The 17,511-nt window shown below is 45.9% G+C and overlaps 1 protein-coding gene and 1 long non-coding RNA gene across 9 annotated transcripts in view; both read left to right on the top strand.

The window, feature by feature from the left end:
* LOC118169872 overlaps positions 1 to 15,921 on the top strand; it is a 27,835-nt gene extending 11,914 nt beyond the window's left edge. For 2 of the 8 annotated variants that reach the window (XR_004752331.1, XR_004752328.1), the window contains exons 8-13: positions 5,421 to 5,628; positions 5,708 to 5,881; positions 6,888 to 6,975; positions 11,950 to 12,023; positions 12,363 to 12,440; positions 15,786 to 15,921. This is a non-coding gene — a long non-coding RNA (uncharacterized LOC118169872). Of the gene's footprint in view, positions 1 to 139; positions 302 to 5,420; positions 5,629 to 5,707; positions 5,882 to 6,887; positions 6,984 to 11,949; positions 12,024 to 12,362; positions 12,441 to 15,785 lie in introns of all 8 variants that reach the window. The other 6 variants (XR_004752323.1, XR_004752326.1, XR_004752329.1 and 3 more) reach the window with 6 other exon arrangements.
* Positions 15,916 to 17,511, top strand: C7H2orf88 (chromosome 7 C2orf88 homolog). Its single transcript, XM_035331619.1, has one exon. It carries the CDS (start codon positions 15,952 to 15,954, stop codon positions 16,213 to 16,215), a length of 264 nt encoding a protein of 87 aa, XP_035187510.1. The 5' UTR covers positions 15,916 to 15,951; the 3' UTR covers positions 16,216 to 17,511.

Genomic DNA, 17,511 nt, shown 5'->3' with positions numbered 1-17,511 from the left:
TTGCAGAATATCACTAAAGGCAACAAATGCCAAAGGCAGTCTGATCCACGTGCATTGAAATGATTTATTAGATCACACGAACTTCCAAAGGCTGTGGATCTAACCCTAATAGACTGAGGTTCTTGATTTCAAATCCCAGTGGCCTTTGCCCTTTTGCCTCAACCAGGAGCTTCTTCCAAAAATAATTTCCTGAATATAAATGCCCTGCTGCGGTGGCTGTTACTTGGTGCATAACGTTCAAAGAACCAAACCTTTGGTTAGTTAAGAACACACAAAACCCGCAACTTCTCATAATAAGGAAGTTAGTCTTCCATATTTTGTTCTAGTTTCAGTCTGAAATAATTAACATGGCTCACAGGCTACTCATGTAAGATGACAGAAGAGATTTTTGCTGCCTCTCCTGAGAGGGCTAATGTTTCAAAATTGTTTCCAAACAAGCATCTTTCCAAGAAGAAGATGTTTCTCATTCTTTACGCATCTTAAGGAAAAGGTGCCATCCTCTTAACTGTGTCATTATCTGAACATCAAGCAAATATCACAACAGGATGATGTGCTAGCTGTGTGCGCTATCCATGGAATAATATATTATATTGATGTTACAAGTCATTGATTTATTGTCACTCTGGGTATGTTTGGAATAGATTGCTTGAATAATAAGTGTGCAGCATGTCTTGGAAGTAAATTTAACAATCCATCTGCATTAAATAATATTTGTATTCGTAGCAGATTTCTATCCAGTGTATTTTAAATCAATTCTGTCAAAAGACCATAGAAAATAATTACAAAACCCTTTATTAATTAAAGTCATGACAATAGTTAATTGAGTAGCAAGTTGTTTACAACTGTAAATATGTTGTAGTTTCTTGGGATCTTTCAGCATAGAAAAACACAACTGGCAAAACTCAGAGCTTTGGCATTGGGCACTAAGGAAAGGTTATTTGGTTAAAGTATCTTCAAACCTAGGACTTGTCTCTACCGATGTCAATGAGAATTTTGTCACTTGCTTACGCGAGTGTGAAGTCATCTTTTTCCTGTAGGAAATCTTGAAACAAGGGGTAATTATGATAAACTGAAGGGACAGTTTTCTGATTCTGGCCTCCAGATTGTGTGTGACTTTGTACAAACCAGTTTAGTCTTTTCCATCCAGCAGCAGTAAGAGTACTAATGGTTAAATAGTCTTCACTATTTCACAGAATCACAGAATCATTAAGGTTTGAAAAGGCCTCCAAGATCATCCAGTCCAACCATCCAAATCTGTATCGATAAAGGCAGCCACCCGCCTGCCCGGTCGCTGGGCATGCCTGCACCACGCAAAGCAACGTTGTACTGGGACACCGGAGCCAACCTGGGATGAGTTGATGTGGATGAGTCCCTGCTGTCAGTGCAACACGGAGCCATGCAGCACAACAGCAGGGCTGCTAAAGGATGCATCATGATCTCGTTAGCCTGGTGCTGTACCTCAGCCCGTTCGATCAGAGCTCTCTATGCAGTGCTCTAGTGCATGCACAGGTTAAGCCTACAGGCTTTGCAAGCTGTCCCACCTGTTCCCTCTCATCCTCCTTCCCCACCATTATATTTTCTTTCTAATTGTCCTCTCAGAAGATAGTTAAGAGAACAAAAGTTATAATGTGCTAAGATGCTGAGGTGATGAGACCTCTGCAAGCCTGTCAGTAGCTAGATAAGAGGTGGCCAGCGGCAGAGGTTACAGAAATTAAGTTGTTATTTAATTGCTGATATTATGTGATGCTGTTCGTAGATGAGACAGATAAAAATATTAAATATTCTTGTTAGGCTGAAACTGTTCGTTCCAGTTCATCCCCTCTGATTCAGAAGAAATGAGCCTTGAAATAATGTGTCTGTCTGTCTGTACTATTGACGCCTGCTGAAAAGAATTTGTCAGACCATGTGTTTGTGGGCTCTTGGCTCAGCTACTGGAATGACTCCTCGTTCACTAAATGCGGGCTTGTTTTGGTGCTGAGTGACACAAGTTTTGCTGTGGAAATCACATCCAGTGGCTTGGCCTCTGATCACAGAGTCAGGATTCGACTAACTTTTTCCAGCTAGTAAGATGCTGTGCAGCCCACAAGTAGCGTATTGAACTTTGAACTACGTGGGACGAACAATATTTAATTCAGACATCAAAGAACAGACTTCTGACATTGGGGGGAAGAAGAAGGAAGGACAGCCAGAAGGAGAACTGAAAGTTATCCCAGTTAATAGGAATTAATTTGCAATATTAAACTGTGGGGTCATTGGCAGACCACCCGGGGCAGGATAGTCTTGCTGGATGTTTTGTGATCCGTTTGTCTCTCAGTGGTTGTTTTACCTTTCCAACTACTTTATCAAATCAGAAAAGTTAACCGTGTAACACTGTGCCAAAACGAAGTGCAAGACAGCTCTTAGGTTTGAGATACTAGATCGTAGTACGTTATTGGTGTACACAACTATACATACGTGCGTTTCCTTGTTCAGACCTGAGACTCCAACCCAAACTGATACAAATGTCTGATACTTCTTGATGGATGTGCTTGAGCCCTGGCTTAACACAGGAGCCCTTGCCAGTCCCAGACCCACGGGTGTACCCAGCTCCGTTCAGTGGTGAATGCAAGACCTCAGGTAACTCCGACCACAGAAACCAAGATCCCGACCCAACTCTGCAAGCCCTTCACCAGTTCAAATCAGATATTAGTGGCATACCAGTTTCAGCTTTCTTTTATTTATTTTTTTAAGCAGTATCTGATTGTAAGCCTTATTCATTGTTTAGAATCATGCATCTTATCCAATTAAATATTTTCAGTCTTTTCAGTCATTAAACCTTTAGAAAGGTTCTTATCAAAACATTTAATAAAAAGCCGTCAAAGCCTCTGTATAGCAAGCTTGTGCCGTTCATCTGAGTCTGTCTTCCAACTAAAATATTCTTTCCACTGCTATATTTGAGGTAGGAGTGGGTATCTGGAATTAAAATTAAGTGGAAATTAGGCAGACTGAGACTTAAAAGCAGAACAGTAGGCCATAACCTAAAAAAAAGGCTCCTGAGCCATGCGCTCATGCTCTGGTAAATCTCTTAGTAAAGTGTAACCATTATACAGACCATCCATAACTACCCTTTATTTCAATTGGAGTGTTATGTGATATTCATGATTTCCTCAAGACAGTTTTTTTCCCCCAAGAGAAATTACTTGTACCATGTTAAAGGTTATTCTTTCCTCCAGAAACCAAGGTTAGATCAGAGCAGAGTTAGAGGTTTGATGGCCTATGTATACCGTGAATTGAATCATTTTTTTTTCTTTGCCATGTGGTTAGAGATAACATTTCTATTATGAAAAAAAAAAAGTATCTTTTTTTAATCTATGTACCATCATTTATTTCACCACCCTTTTTTTCTTGCTGTTTAATCTGTCTGCTCATAAATGTCAGTGTGCAAGAGTTCTGATTTTAAAATTACGCAATTGAAAACCTCTTGATACGTAGTGGAAAGGATATCAAATATTGGACAGTAGCCTTAGATATGATAATTAGGTTATCAGGGTATTGGGTAATACCTGCAGATGGCAAAGTATTGTGTACGGCAATCGTGAGGACAGTTCTTTGTCGGTAAACTAAACTCTTCTGGAAATGATTTTCTCGTTTTACTGACAGCTGAAGACATTTTGTAACTTTATAGAGGAACATGTTTGACATTTGTGCTGCAGAAGGTGCTGTTGGTGTATGAGAGAAAAGCACACAGGACTTGATCTCAGCCAACAAGGCAATCTAAGAAAATGAACTGTTTTCTGCAGCTCTGATCCAGTCACCCATAAACCTCCCCTGGGGACGCGTATCCACAGCACTCTCCTCCTTCAGTCCTCGCTCTTTGCCCTAATGCAGCCTCTCAGGCAGTCTATACCCAAGCATCTTTGTAAGCTGTTCTTCTTCTGGCTCATTTCCTACTTGAAAATCCCCTCAGGAGGCAATTCTCCTGCCCACCTCCCTAGCACACTGCTCAGTTCAGACTGCACTGTAAGATCAGGGCCTTTTGGATGTCACCCCCTGGGTGTGCAGGTGAACACGTGAAACGGGGGACATCCTTTAATGTGAGGGGGGTGCACGCCTTTCAGAAGCCGGTCCTTATGGCTGAATTCCTCAGGGTTTAGGAACTGATCTTCCAGGCAAGGGCTGGGTTTTGTCTGTTTTGTTCTGTTGAGAATTACAACTCTCAATTTCGTGCCCATCTTTAGAAAAGACGTCTACACGTCACGTCTAGAAAAACACGTGAAGGGTGCATCTCAGGAATGTGTTAGTTCCTAGGGGCTTCCTGCCGGGCAGACCGGCAAAGAACCGGGCAAACAACGCTCAGCAATAGCCAAAATGCTGGTGAGTCGCCAGCACTGTTGCAGCTACAAATCCAAAGCGCAGCACCACACAGACCGCTGTGGACAAATCCCAGCTAGATGCAGCACAAGGACAAAGCCTGTTACTCGTTTCATACTTGTTAATGTTGTTTGTTGCTCCTAATGACGTTTATCTCAGCGTGAAAATATGAAGGTAGTTTGGCTGCACGCAAATGTTTGTAGAGTAAGCCTCTGAAACACACTGCTTCTCCTTTTTAAGTATGTGAACATCCACAGTTGTTACAGGGCTGGGAGGAGGGGCTCTGAGTGTGTCACCGCCCTGCTGATCCATGGCTTTGTCTGCAGTGAAGTATGCTTTTATTTCACTTGAGATGCAATTTCCTACTTCCTATTTTAATCTCTTTTGTATTGGAAACCTTAGGACTGATTTTTACTTTGGAGAAGGGAATGTTACGGGAGGATTGGGTCCTCACATTGCTGCTATTTCTCTTTATTATTTCCATTTGTGTGGCAATTTATTCATGGCTACTGCTTTGCCTGCTGTTGTCCTCAGGGCTCTTAGTTTTTGGCACATCCGTGGCCATATTACCTAGCAAAGAAAGTCACATTAAATATTTGATTATCACAAAATGAGAATTCTCTGTTTAGAAGGAAGATGGCATTGTCTGCAGCCTCACATCACGAGGAGGCCTTGCGTGACACATTGCCGTGCACATCCCAACCTTTGAATTTATTTTAGAAGATAGCTAAATTTAAAAGATTTACCATTTTCTGGCTGCCCAGCTTCTCAGCTGACTGTAATTCTGGTGTGTGGCTTTTCAGTCACAAATCTCTTTTGATCCTCTTTGCAATATTCTAATGCCTCATGCTTGGTTAATCTCCGTGCTGTGCTGCAGGCCTGTGCCGTGTTTGCAACGTCCTCCAATGCTTTGAGGGGAATTTTCATTTCACTGCTTTTAGAATTTGAGCAAACAAGAAAGAAAAGAAGACTTGCATATAAATTAAGAGTATTTCTCTGGCTGCTCTACTGCCTTGTTCACAAAAACATAATATTTGGTATTTGCCGTTTTCCTGTTTTATGTTTTCTAGCACTGAGCACAGGGTAAGGGCAGTCTGCGTTTGCAGGGAGGTTTGTGTCTGACCGCACGGGCTGTCTCCAAACCACCCCCGAGCTGCTAGGCAGGAGGAGGGCTGGAGCCACATGTCCATGTTGCATCTCGTGGACAGCTGATGTTCAGGCTCAGGCCTTCCACCACCGAACGTCATCTCCAGCTTCAGACACAGACAGAAGCAAAAGGTATGGCTTCCTTTTCCCCCAGGCTCCTGGGAAGTTTTTATTACTGCTGTTTCAGTTTTCCTTCATGATGAATGTGTAGAGCTGCTCTGATGATTGAGCGCTTGGCTGCTATACGCACCACAGCAAGAGTCAGCATTCAGAGAAGTTCCTTGAAAGCAGGAAAATCCTTGTCGCTGCCATGACACCAAGATGAAGCCAATGGTTACGATTCCCTGGGGAGCACGGTTGACTCCTCTGTTAGCGCAAAAACCAGGTAAGGGCTCGCCACCAATGACACTTCACTAATTGAAACTGTCAGCTTCCTTCCGTGGGAAGAAATTCCACTGGTAAAGACATATTTCTATCTTGAATGAAAATTAATACTCAGAAGTATTTCTGTAAAATTGTTTGGCTTCCTCTGAATTCCAGCACAGTTCTCCCTTGTGAAAAGCCCCAAGAGCATTCGGAAAGCATTAGGTTTTTGCAATATAATTGTCTTCGAGTTTTAGAACAACCTGAGAGAATCCAGTGTGGTGAAACTGCTTAGCATGAGTCACAAGGTACTCGCAAAACAGTCTTGGATTTTCAGTAATTTGTTGTTTTCTTTTCTCTTGAAAGCAATTTTTCTTAGTTATGCTTCTGGAGCATATGGTGCATGTAAAATGAGGTTCTACATTACAAAAGTATCTCAACCCACCAAGCACTTTTATCTGGTGTGACTAATAATCCAACTGCCAATGCACCCCTGACTTTCTCTTGCAGATTTAATGTCTTGTATGTAATGAACGGCTTGGCGTCAACCTTTTGTCCTAAAGTCTTCTCCCTTAGGCCAGACCCTGGTCCTGCTTTTCTCTCATCATCTATAAGCTGTGTATCGTAACAGTGCTACCAAAGGCAGAACCTAAACCAGACAGCTATGCTTTTCAGTTCTAAATATGTACTGTCGTATCAATGCTTATTGGTAAAACTGCTCAGCAATGCTAGAAGCTGGGAGATGTATAAACGTGATGGAGAATGGATGAGGTTTATTTCAATCAGGCATCAGGTTTCTGACTGGAAAGCAGAAGTAAGGAAAGCATTTTCAGGGCTTATGTTACAGAAAACAGAGGACAGAAGCTTCCTCTTTCCCACTTAATATTTTTTGGGAAACTTTGTTGTCCCTGTCACAATTAGCTTTTGAGCACATTTGTAAGTATCTAGACAAGTTCAAAGTAAATAATGTTGTTTCTTTACAGAAAAGTTGGCAAACGTGGTGATTTAAATAGTTCCAAATGTTTTAGCACAGGTGTTCCTGCTGGTGACTGGGTAAGATTATGAATCATGCAGTGCAGCCCCTAGCCCCAGAGATGCTGATGCCTATGTGGAAGTGTGAGTATGTAAGTAAAACCGAGCACCTGCTTCAAGTTCTACTGCTGCCTGGGGTATTTCACCCATTTTTTGGAAATGAACAGGTCTTTTCCTAAATATTTCATTACAGTCACAGTGAAGACTGATGGTAAGTCAACTGTTCTCACGCAGTGCTGAGGATTCATTATATGTACATGAAGCTCAGTGAATACACTGCTGCCTCGTGCTGTTTTTCTCATTTCAGCTATACCAGAATGCGCATGTTAAGTAGCAACAAAAAAGAAGCATCAAATTTATAGCAGTGGGTTATATATTATGTTTTTAATGTTAGAGGTATCTTCATGCAGGAAAGTACAATTAGGGTTTACATTTATATTCCCTATTCAAAGTTTAAAACTGTGGAACCCTATCTGAGAGCGGGAGGGTGGGACGTTCCAAAAATAATCCGGACCTAGAAATCAATGTTGTGCCCTCAGGTTTGGAGCAAACGTGCAATTGCCACTGTGATGTACTTTTGGTAGTAACAGGGTTGAAAACTAGGGCAGCACCGAGCAGTTTCTGTGGCCTGTGCTCAGGCTTGCTCCGATCGCACTTGTTCCTACTTTTGATCAATGTGGTTGCAAACATCATTTTAAGAAATACTAGGTTTAAGAAAGGGCTTTGGTAAATACCAGTTGCATGCAGAACGTAAAAGCAATGCATAATATAGAAGACACTCAGGAAAAAAAAAAAAAAAAAAAAAAAAGAAAAAAAGAAAAATCTATATCTGGAATATCTTTCCATCAACAAAGTTTATTAAAATAGCTTCCTTTTAACTATGCACGCTACATAGTATATTATTGCTCTCTACAGCTCCCTGAAAGGAAGCTGTGGGGAGCTGGGGCTTGACCTCTTCTCGCAGCTAACTAGTGATAGGACCAGAGGGAATGGCCTCACGCTGCACCAGGGGAGGTTCAGGTTGGACATGAGGAGACATTTCTTCTCAGAAAGAGCAGTCGGGCATTGCCCAGGGAGGTGGTGGCGTCACCGTCCCTGGGGGTGTTCAAGGAAAGGTGGTGCCTGGGGACATGGTTTAGTGGGTGACATTGGTGGTAGGAGGATGGTTGGACCAGATGATCCTGGAAGTTTTTTTCCAACCTTAACGATGAAGAACGGGTTGTTGCAGTGAAGCAGCCCCATTTTGCGACTCAGGTTTGATTCTCACACCCTATCACCCATCTTAGTGGCAGGCAGCCCAGCCATGTCAGCTAAAGCTGTGCATCTTTTTGGTGAATGGGAGGCTTTGGCTGACGAGAACTTCATTATTTAGCTCTTCGGAACGCACAGGGCCGCTTTGCAGACCGCACCACCTTCGCATAGCCCTGTGCAGAAACGCCGGAGCCCCGCATCCTCCAGCTGCACCGGGCACCTTCCGCGGGGGCCGGGGCTCTCCTGCGCGGCTCCCCGCGACCCTTGGGGCCGGGGACACCCGGGAGGGTGCCGGGGGACACCGGGGGGGAGGGCGGCCCCGTCCCAGCCCGCCCGTGTGAGGCGGAGCCGCGCCGCCTCCGCCCGCCGCCGGCTGCAGGCGGGGCCCCGCCGCCGCCCCGCGCCCGGAGGGAGCAGCCCCGGTGCCGCCGGTACGTGTCGGGGGGAGAGGGGCCGGGGGACCGCGGGGTGGGCGCCCCGGGGGAGGAGGAGGGAGGCAGGGGGGTCCTCGGGGGGCGAGAGCCCCCGGCACATCTCTACGTGGGGCAATTAAATAAAAAAGGGACCCCCCCCCCGCTCATCCCCGCTGGTCGCCCCGTGCCCCCGTCAGCCCCTCCCGTGCTCCTGCCTTTCGGGTCCGGCGCTGGCGGCTGAGCCTGGCGGCACGGGTTGGAGGGTAGAGGTGAGCCCCTCAGGGTGAAACACCTGCGGGAAGGAAGGGGCTCACCGCTTCGCGCTGCCAACAGGAGGAGGGGCTCTCTCGCTCCCCACGATCTCGGCTTCCCCGGTCGCTGTCTGCAGCAGGCTGTCCTTGCCTGGCACCTGTGGAGGGCAGGAGCAGGCTTCGTAGGTCCTCGGTTGTAGCCCAAGCTGAGCAGCCTGGTGTTTGGGCACATTCCTCCGCGTAGCCCTGACAGTAGCTGCTGTGAGTGCTGGAACCCACCAGTGCCATCCTGGGGCAGGTGCTTGCGATCCTCTGGCCTTTGCTGAAAGAGGTGTTGAGACAGCATCCCGTATCTTTCCAGGTTGCTCAGGGCAAGGAAACTGCTGTAGGTCTGGGCTGAACACTTTGCTATGTCTTTGAGCACCGTTTGGGAACTGGGTCTGGGTTCTTAGGGAGATTCAGGTCTCCTCCATGACCGTTAGCTCTTCCTTCCTCTGAAGCAAGGCGTTCTCTCATTTCTGTGGTTGGTTCCTTCAGTTTTGGCTACCCTTCCTGCAGGTGGAGCTTCTGAGCAGCTCAGCATCTTCGAGTTCTTCATCCCTTTCCTTTACAGCCGCCGCACTCTGAAGCTTTGCGATAAGGAAATTCCATTTGGTCCGGTCGTATTCATTGAGAAAGCAAGTTTTGGTAAATATCAGGCACGCCGTGCTTGTTTGTGTGTCGGGGACAGCGACTCAATGACTCTCCCTTGCCCGTGTCAGAGAGGCTGCACCTGCCCTGATAAATGCCTGCTCGCTTGTATCCTGGGGGGCAAAACCACCAGGCGTTGAAAAGCCAAGCAGAGTGCATGCATTGCACACGTTTTCTCCACGTTCTGACAGAAGCAGTAGTACCTATGGTTGCACGGGCAGCAGCTAAGCTAAACGGGAGCAGACCGTGTAAGGAGTTTTCAGCATCCGCTTCACCTCTTCTCTTCAGGCTGCTCTCCAAGCTGAATGCAATCCTGGCAGACAATCTGCTGTGCTGAAGGCAGGAGGAGGGATTTCAGGACAGGCTGGCTGGGGCACACTTTTACTTTCATGAAATGACAGAGCTACCAAGCACATGGTGTTCTCAGCTTCTAACAAGCCTGTTTCCTGGATGGAAACAAACCTGACTGCAGAGGACTGGACCTAATGGCACGGCTGTTTTCTGAGGTATTGCTGTTTTGACATAAAGGTTCCTTGCTTCACCTTTGCTTGCTGCATCAACCATCTTCTTATTGAAGAGCCTTCTTAACCGAGCTGGCGGTCATGCCTAACTCTGGAAGGGAAGAGTGAAAGCAAAGTGCTCCCCAGTGCTGTGCTGCTGCCCCAGTCAGCTACAAGCTGCCCTAGGAGCCTGCAGAAGTTAATCGGTTCTAGCTGGGGAGGGGGGAAGGCTTTAAAATTCCAGCGTGTGCTGCGAGATAGCCAGGAGGCTTTCACTGGCGCGCTAATCCTGCCGGCACAGCGGGTGTTTGCATCTCCTGCATCCAGCCCCTCCAATCTGCAGCTCTTATCTCTTGTCGGCAGCCAGCAGCACCAGGGAGAGGGAACGGCCCTGTGAGGGATGAGGCTCTGTGCTTGCTCGTCATTGCCTGGGTTGTGTTGGTGTACTGGGGTATTTCAGTGATTGCCTGAGGTAGCTGAGTCTTGGAAATCGTCTTAAAATAGCATTTTAACTTTCTTCTCCTGTGATTAGAAAGAGACTTCTTCATAAACGCGTGTCCACGCATCTGCTCTGTAGGCTTTGCAGCAAGCTGGATGTTAAGGAGAGGCAGAAACGTAAACCTGCAGGGCTGGCGCGTTCTGGGAGCCCCTGCCTGGGGCTGCTCGGCACGGGGGAGCCTCTGAATCGTCGGGCGCTGGCGGGGGAGCTGCACCCTAAGCGTGGGGTCCGTGTCCCTCTGCTGCTCGGGTGCCGTAGCTGTTGGCAAGACACGTCACGTGTCCTCGTGCCTGACACCCCACCTGGCTGGGGAGAGGGAGGGCAGCCTTCGGATCTGCTGGGTTTCTGCCCCTCTCTGCTGCTGCGGGGAGGACGTAAACATCTGATGTGGTAAGGTGCAGCCCAGAGGTCTGGGTGCCCCAAGGGCTGCTTGGTTTACCTCTGCCTGTCAGTACGTTAGGTCACCTGGCATCCGGCGTGGGTGGGCCTGGATTTCCTTGTGGTGTGCTCGTCTGCCGTGTTTCCCACTTAAGTCTGAGAAAAGTCTGTAATCCAGTGGGAATACAGGGAAATTTTGTCCCCTTTGTGTTTAATTTTTTCAGATTGTTTTTAGAAGAAAAAAATACATGCAATTTCTGAAAGGCTGAGGAATTCAGTTAAGGCTAGCTGCACATCCAGCCAGCAAGCACAACCACGGGCTGGGTATTTCCGCAGTGTGTATCTTGGGGGTGGCTTTGGAGGCCCCGTTGCTAGTTTTTGCTATCGACAGTGGGGAGAACTTCTGCTGAACAGTTACTAACATTTCTCTCCCTATTCTGCAACATCAGTAATATAATAATTTCAAACTCCTCCTCTCTCCATCGGCCCAGAAAACTGCGCTGCTGCTTTTTCAGAGTAGTCCAAGAAAGCAAGAGGCTTCAGTTTGGCTGCCTTTATTATGACAGAGTAATACAATTCCCCTGGTAATGACAGCACTGTGATTGTCTGACTGTTCCTCCCTTTGTGCTTGGATGATAGATGTTCCAGGTCTCAGCATCCCTCTCGGAGATGGAGAAAATCAGAGAGGACTTTTAAGATTAGACACGAGATGGGGCACTCCAGATGCTTGACGTGATACCCTTCCAACAGCCCAGCCGAAACCGTCCCTACCTGCACTTGCTGCGGTGGGGGGGGAGGGCTGGCATCCTGCGGGTGGGACGGCAGCCCCTTACCCAGGCAGTGGCCCCGCTGCATGCCCAGGGCTGGGTACTGGACATACCTTGCTGCAGCCTCTCACTCGCTGTAATTTCTGAAGTGCTGCATCATCCTTTTGCATTTGACAAAGTCAAACACTGGGGGTGAGCAGGCAAAGAGTTCTGCAAGGACAGCACTTAGAGATTCATCTAACTTTGTGACGACACACAACTCTGACACCTTCCTAAGTGCTAAGCTTTATTTACCAATTCCCTTTGCAGAGTCCCAGCCGTGAAGCTGTCTGTGCTGCACTGGGGACAAGGGGGATGATTTGTTAAAAGCAGACGCATCGCCGGTAAGTAGCGCACTGACCTTCCCTCGTGGGCATTGAGGAAGAAGCTGAATGCCTCCCCATCAGGAGTCACATTGGAACCTACAAGCTTTCTTTTAGGCCTCTCTTTGTCATACGTAAACGTATTCCAGAGAGAGAAACAAAACTCTTATTTTTGGATAGTTCCCATTTATCCTTCTGTAATTTTGTATTGATGATTTTAATGCTAAAACATCTATATTTATCTAAATAAAACTGCAGTTATGCTATTAATGTCTCCCATGCTGTTCCCCCTCCTTTTTATTTTGTATGGCGTGATAGGAAACTGCAGGCATCTTTTTAATATTGTTTTATTTCCTTCAGCAGTGATTAGAAATGGCCTTAGCTTGGCAGGAAACACTTAAGAAGGCTGGCAGAGACTGCTTGGCCCTCTCATGCAAGGTGAGTTCAGCATGGTGCGGCCCCCTCAGTATTTTCTGTCTTTGTATTACCACTGTGCATGGATGCGTAGTAACAGGTGAAACGACACCTGAACTTGAAATTCCAGGGATGTGTTTTCAGGACCCTTTTAGAAACAGCACACAGCATGTATAGAGTTGAAGTTAAATGAGGTATTTAAAAGCTTATCGACATATCCACCCAAACTGAGCACAGCTAAGAACTTGTTGATTTAGCTTGTTTGAAAAAGATATTTCACTTACTGTAAGACTGGTCTTTAAAAAGAGATGATCTGTTAAGACTTGTAATGGTGCTGCTTCAACTCCTGGTTAAGAGTGGGACGGGACAGGTAGCAGCACACAAACTTCTGCCTTGAGCTGAGCACAAAAGCGTGTCCAGCGAGCAGCTACACCCACAGAGGTTTTGGCCTGAGCCTTGAACCATCTATGCAGTGGTTCCTGAAATGCACCTGACCACAGGTTAGAGCTTGGATGCTGACACAGATTCTTATCTGGCAGGGTTGCCTTGAGCACTTGCTGAGTGAAGCGTTGTGCCAGGAGTAAAATGAACTCTTGCTCCCCCCACCCCCTCCCCCAAAAAAAAAAAGAGTGAGTTTTGAGCAAAAAGCTAGGCATGTTAAACTCCGGGTCATAACTTAGCACCTGGAGACGAGTTAGGTAGGGAGGATTTACACAGTGCTTCATCCCATACGCGCAAGCAACGGTTGTCAGGAAAACAGAAGACCGAGGACAGCTTCATGTACGATCGTTTATGTGCCAACCGTTAACTCAGGTAGAGCAGGCAAACTCTAAAACACACTACACCGACTTGGTAAGGACAGCACTCTATAAATAATGAAATGAGCAACAGTCTAGAATTGAAACTAGGGTCAATAACTTTGCATTTAGCCTAACTAGTAATCAATTTGAAGCAATTTACTTGTCTTGCGTGTCTTGCTATCCGGCAGTTTTCCAGCCCACCCCTTTCTCTGCACAGGACAGGCACACCAACATTTGAGTGAGCACAAATGAAAAGGGAGAGGCAAGAAGGTGGGAACAGAGGTAAATCCTCGAGAGGAAGATGCTGGCCTTTCTTTTTGCCTGCTTTAGGAGATGTGTGTCCTCCTATTCTCATCACCTCCATCTTTCTGCTAGATGCTAACTCATCTGTTGTCCCCTAAAAAGGGGAAAGGAAATCTCCAAGTTGTGGGAGCAAAACGTCTTAACACGATAAAATATGAACCAGAACCGGTGAACTAAAACTCCTCTGAAAAGTGCCCAAAAATGATAACATAGAGAAGAATTTGGCTCCAACCTTAGATTAAAAAATTCAGATGGTCGTTAGATAAAATGTCGAGATGAAACTGACAAAAATACATTGGTCTGTCAACTGTGGCATAGAACATCTGAACAGCGTTCAGAATATGGCAGGAGAAGCTGAGGTTTAAATCTATAATATTTATAGTTCTGGCTAAGACTAAGGAGGTCATGAGATCTAACCTGAAGCTTCTGACTGTCACCAGTAGCGTAATGAGAAGGGCAGGCGTGAAACTGTGAACTACCTTGACTGGATGAAGATTGCAGCTTTCAGGTATTAGCAGTGCTGTTGGTGATTCCGTACCACAGTAAATCATTTGAGATACATATTTGTCCAGAAAGGCAAGTGGAAATTATTTTATTAATGTTTTATTAATGATACATATTGAAATTAGATGTGTGCAAGAAAAAACTATTAAAATGTTTTGAATTATTCAGGAGTCTGCATTGCATTCAGACATCTCCTTGGCCTGGAGTCTGTAAGCATTGCAAGTTTCATTAATACATGTAGCTGAAAAACATAGGTATGAGCCTCACGTGTTTTTTTTTATATAAACCTCCTCATATATGGTTTCTCATGCAGTTAAGAGAATCCCTCTTTTTGTTCATTTAATAGCAAGTTCTTAAAATAAACATCTCCCCCATAGTGTAGCTCTCTTCTGTGTCGGGTGAAACTACCAATGCTAGGGGCAGGGTCTGGCACATGCCGCATCGTGCCATTCTGGACAACAGAAACTTACTGAATTTTATTAGAGTGATTTACAAACGTTTTTCTAAAATGCTGAGATGTTCTGATTCCGAGCAGCTGATACAAAAACGTCTGTACCTACCTCGTGGCTTCAGGAGCCCTTCAGGTCTGAGTTTCTGCCAGGAACGCCACCCACCGCTTCTGAGTGCTGGGCTGCAGTTTCGCAAACTCTTTCCTGAAGAGGTAGGGATGTGTTCAGGAACTAGCAGGAGGAGGAGGGAAGCTCGTCGCCAGGAACCTGACTCTCACAGCTGCTGGGCTGGGGAAGCCCTGTCCTACCTGGGAGGGCTGCCTGCCTGCACATGGATTTCCTCTGCAAATGCGTGCCTGTGATCAGCTTACCGGCTTGGAGCCCCTATTTCCCCCAGTAAATTAAACAGATAAACAAGGCTTTGCATCTTTGCCATAATTATGTTTTCAAAGGCTATTTACAAAAAATGTTTAACTTTGGCTGACCTTAGCAGGACGTCATCGTGTGAAGCTGTAGGGAACAGTTGGTTTCTGTGCAGCACAGGCTTTATTTTGGCTGGCAGTCTCTTATCTCTGGGAAGCGGGTACGCTCATGCCAAGCACAGTCAGGCGTAGCATGAATTCTGCTTTGCCTGCGTATGGAAAGTAGCCTGAGCACCAGCTCTGCAGGCTAGTAAACAGAAAACACGGAGCAGAACTGGGGAGGAAACAGTTCCGAGTCTTGATGGGTTTGACAACAGGAGCCTCTCACGTGTTGAGAAAGGGGAAGAAGTAGGAACTGCTATTAGCAAGTTCTTGTGAACCACGTCTGAGGTCAGGTGCTTTGCAGAGCACTTGTTCTTGAAGCTGAGCAAGTCCCCCTGCGTTTTAAGTACCCTGAGTCTCATTAGGTGGTTGTTGCGTGATGCTTTTGTCAGTGTGGGGGAGAGGGGGTTGCTTGTTTTCACTGTTTTGAACAGCAGCAGTCTCTGGAGTTAAATGGAATTTGTTTACTGATTGAGGAAAACAGCACCGTGTAATCTGTTTGGAAGGAACTTCCTTTTCCCTGAGCTTTGCGCTTCTGTTGCATACAGACCGTTACGTAGGGTTTACTAGTTCATGCCACATACTAGGAATTGCACTCAGGGGCAGCTTGAATTCAAGTCAGACTTTGCCTGATAATTGCAGTAGATGGACGTTACTGCCAAACAGAGCGTTTTACGCGTGCCATGCGCAGTTGGTTCCACAAGCTTCTGTAGCAAACCCAGCTCTCCTTTGAGCTCCCTGAGAACATTAAGCTATGTCTTTCATTTATATGGAACACTGTTTTGACAGATTTCTCCAGAAGTGAAGAAGCACTAAAGGAGACATTCTGTTCCTTCGAAACACCTGCAGCCCCTGGCGAGAAGCAGCAACACCGTGCAACAAACGAGGAAACCCCTTCCAGGTTACCAAAACATGCCACTGAACTGAACTTTGCAGCTGCATTTTCAAATGGACCATGGGATGCATCAAATCCAAGGATGCCTTTCCGGGTTCAAACACCATCCTGGTTGAAGGGAGCAGAGAAGGTAACGAAGGATGCACTGGGGAGAAATCCTCACTGATAGCAGTGATGGTGGACGAGAAAGGTCCCTCGAGCACCATCGTGCTGGACTACGCACACCGTCTCTCCCATGAGATTCTTGATCAGGCGGTGAAACAGTGGGCAGTGACGGAAAGCAAATACAGCGACATTCCCTTTATCGAGAGCGATGTGCCCTGAGCCTTCATTCACAGCGCGTGTCCCGTCTGCCGAGCAGCTTTATTCGGTACCAGTGCAAATAAAGTAAAAGCAGCCGTGACGTGAGCATAGTGCCACTAGCTGAATGCGTCTGCAAGGAGAGGCTGGAAAAAAAAATGCCTTTTAATCTATATTGCTAAGAAACTACTTGGATTACACTAAAATCTGTTAATGAAGTGTTATTTGTTATCAGCCGTGAGTTGAGTGTAGTCTGTCTTCATGTTGAGTGTGATCTGAAATAAGTCTTAAAAAAAGAGGAGGAAAATAATGCAGCTGCCTTGCAACTGAACAAGCACTGCCACCGAGGCCCCAAAGATGCTTAAGAACAAAGGCAGATTATTTTTATGTACTGCATAAAAAAAACGTAAGGCCTGTTTGTAGGTGACAGTAAGGACTGCATGCTTGGCTAATTTGTTTGTGTTCTGCTAAAGTGAAACCAGGCTCTTCTGTGCAGCACAGATAACTGCTGTAGTAAATTTTACTTTTGATTCTTTGAGCAGACTAAGCCTGTAAACCACAAAATAACGAAGGTGGTAAGAAGCATTTTATGAAACCAAATAGTATTCAGGGAACCATATGGATTACGATACTTCTCAACTTCCATTCTGAATAGACCCAGTGAGAAACATTACAATATTGATAAACAGTGCATTATAATTAAGTTAACAGATGCTCTGGCTTCTGTATGCATGAAGTCTCTTCTCCAGAATCCCGCAGCAAGACAGTTTAACATCTGATCACTGTGTTCAAACCAAAGCTGTTTACTTTTTTGCCACAATGCTGGGGTTTTGTTTTGCTGTGTTTGTTTGTATCGTTTGTTGTGTTGTGTTTTGTTTTGTTGTGGGTTTTTGGTGTAGCAATGTTTTAGGAGCGTTTATTTCATGGGACTCTGGTGGTATTACGCTGAAACTTCACTCTCATGCAACGCCCCGGGGACGGTATGCATTCCTTCAGCTCCTGCAGACTCATCACGTACCCACTGCTAAAACCATTCGATGATGCAAATACAAACTACAGGAACCTCAAGCCTGAGCAGAGCACTGAGATAGTGAATAAGCCTTAGGCCCAGTGCTAAAGGGCTACTACATTCCGTAGCGATGTGATGGAGCTCGAGCCCTCACGCTGCACCCTGCTTCTCCAGGACTTGAAGCCTGACCTACTGCACTCATAACTGGGATTTGATGTACTGGAGAGGAGGTAAATTAGGCATTTAAACCTCCAGGGTTGCTGACACTTTTTACAAAGCACATGCCTTGTAAGAAGCTTGCTTTTTTTTTA

Source organism: Oxyura jamaicensis, chromosome 7 (genome assembly GCF_011077185.1).
Source record: "Oxyura jamaicensis isolate SHBP4307 breed ruddy duck chromosome 7, BPBGC_Ojam_1.0, whole genome shotgun sequence".
Taxonomy (NCBI): Eukaryota; Metazoa; Chordata; class Aves; order Anseriformes; family Anatidae; genus Oxyura; species Oxyura jamaicensis.
This window is presented reverse-complemented; position numbering and strand designations above follow the sequence as displayed.

Excerpts from the sequence above, each read along its gene's own strand:
- C7H2orf88 (XM_035331619.1), top strand. The coding sequence starts at position 15,952 with ATGGGATGCATCAAATCCAAGGATGCCTTTCCGGGTTCAAACACCATC.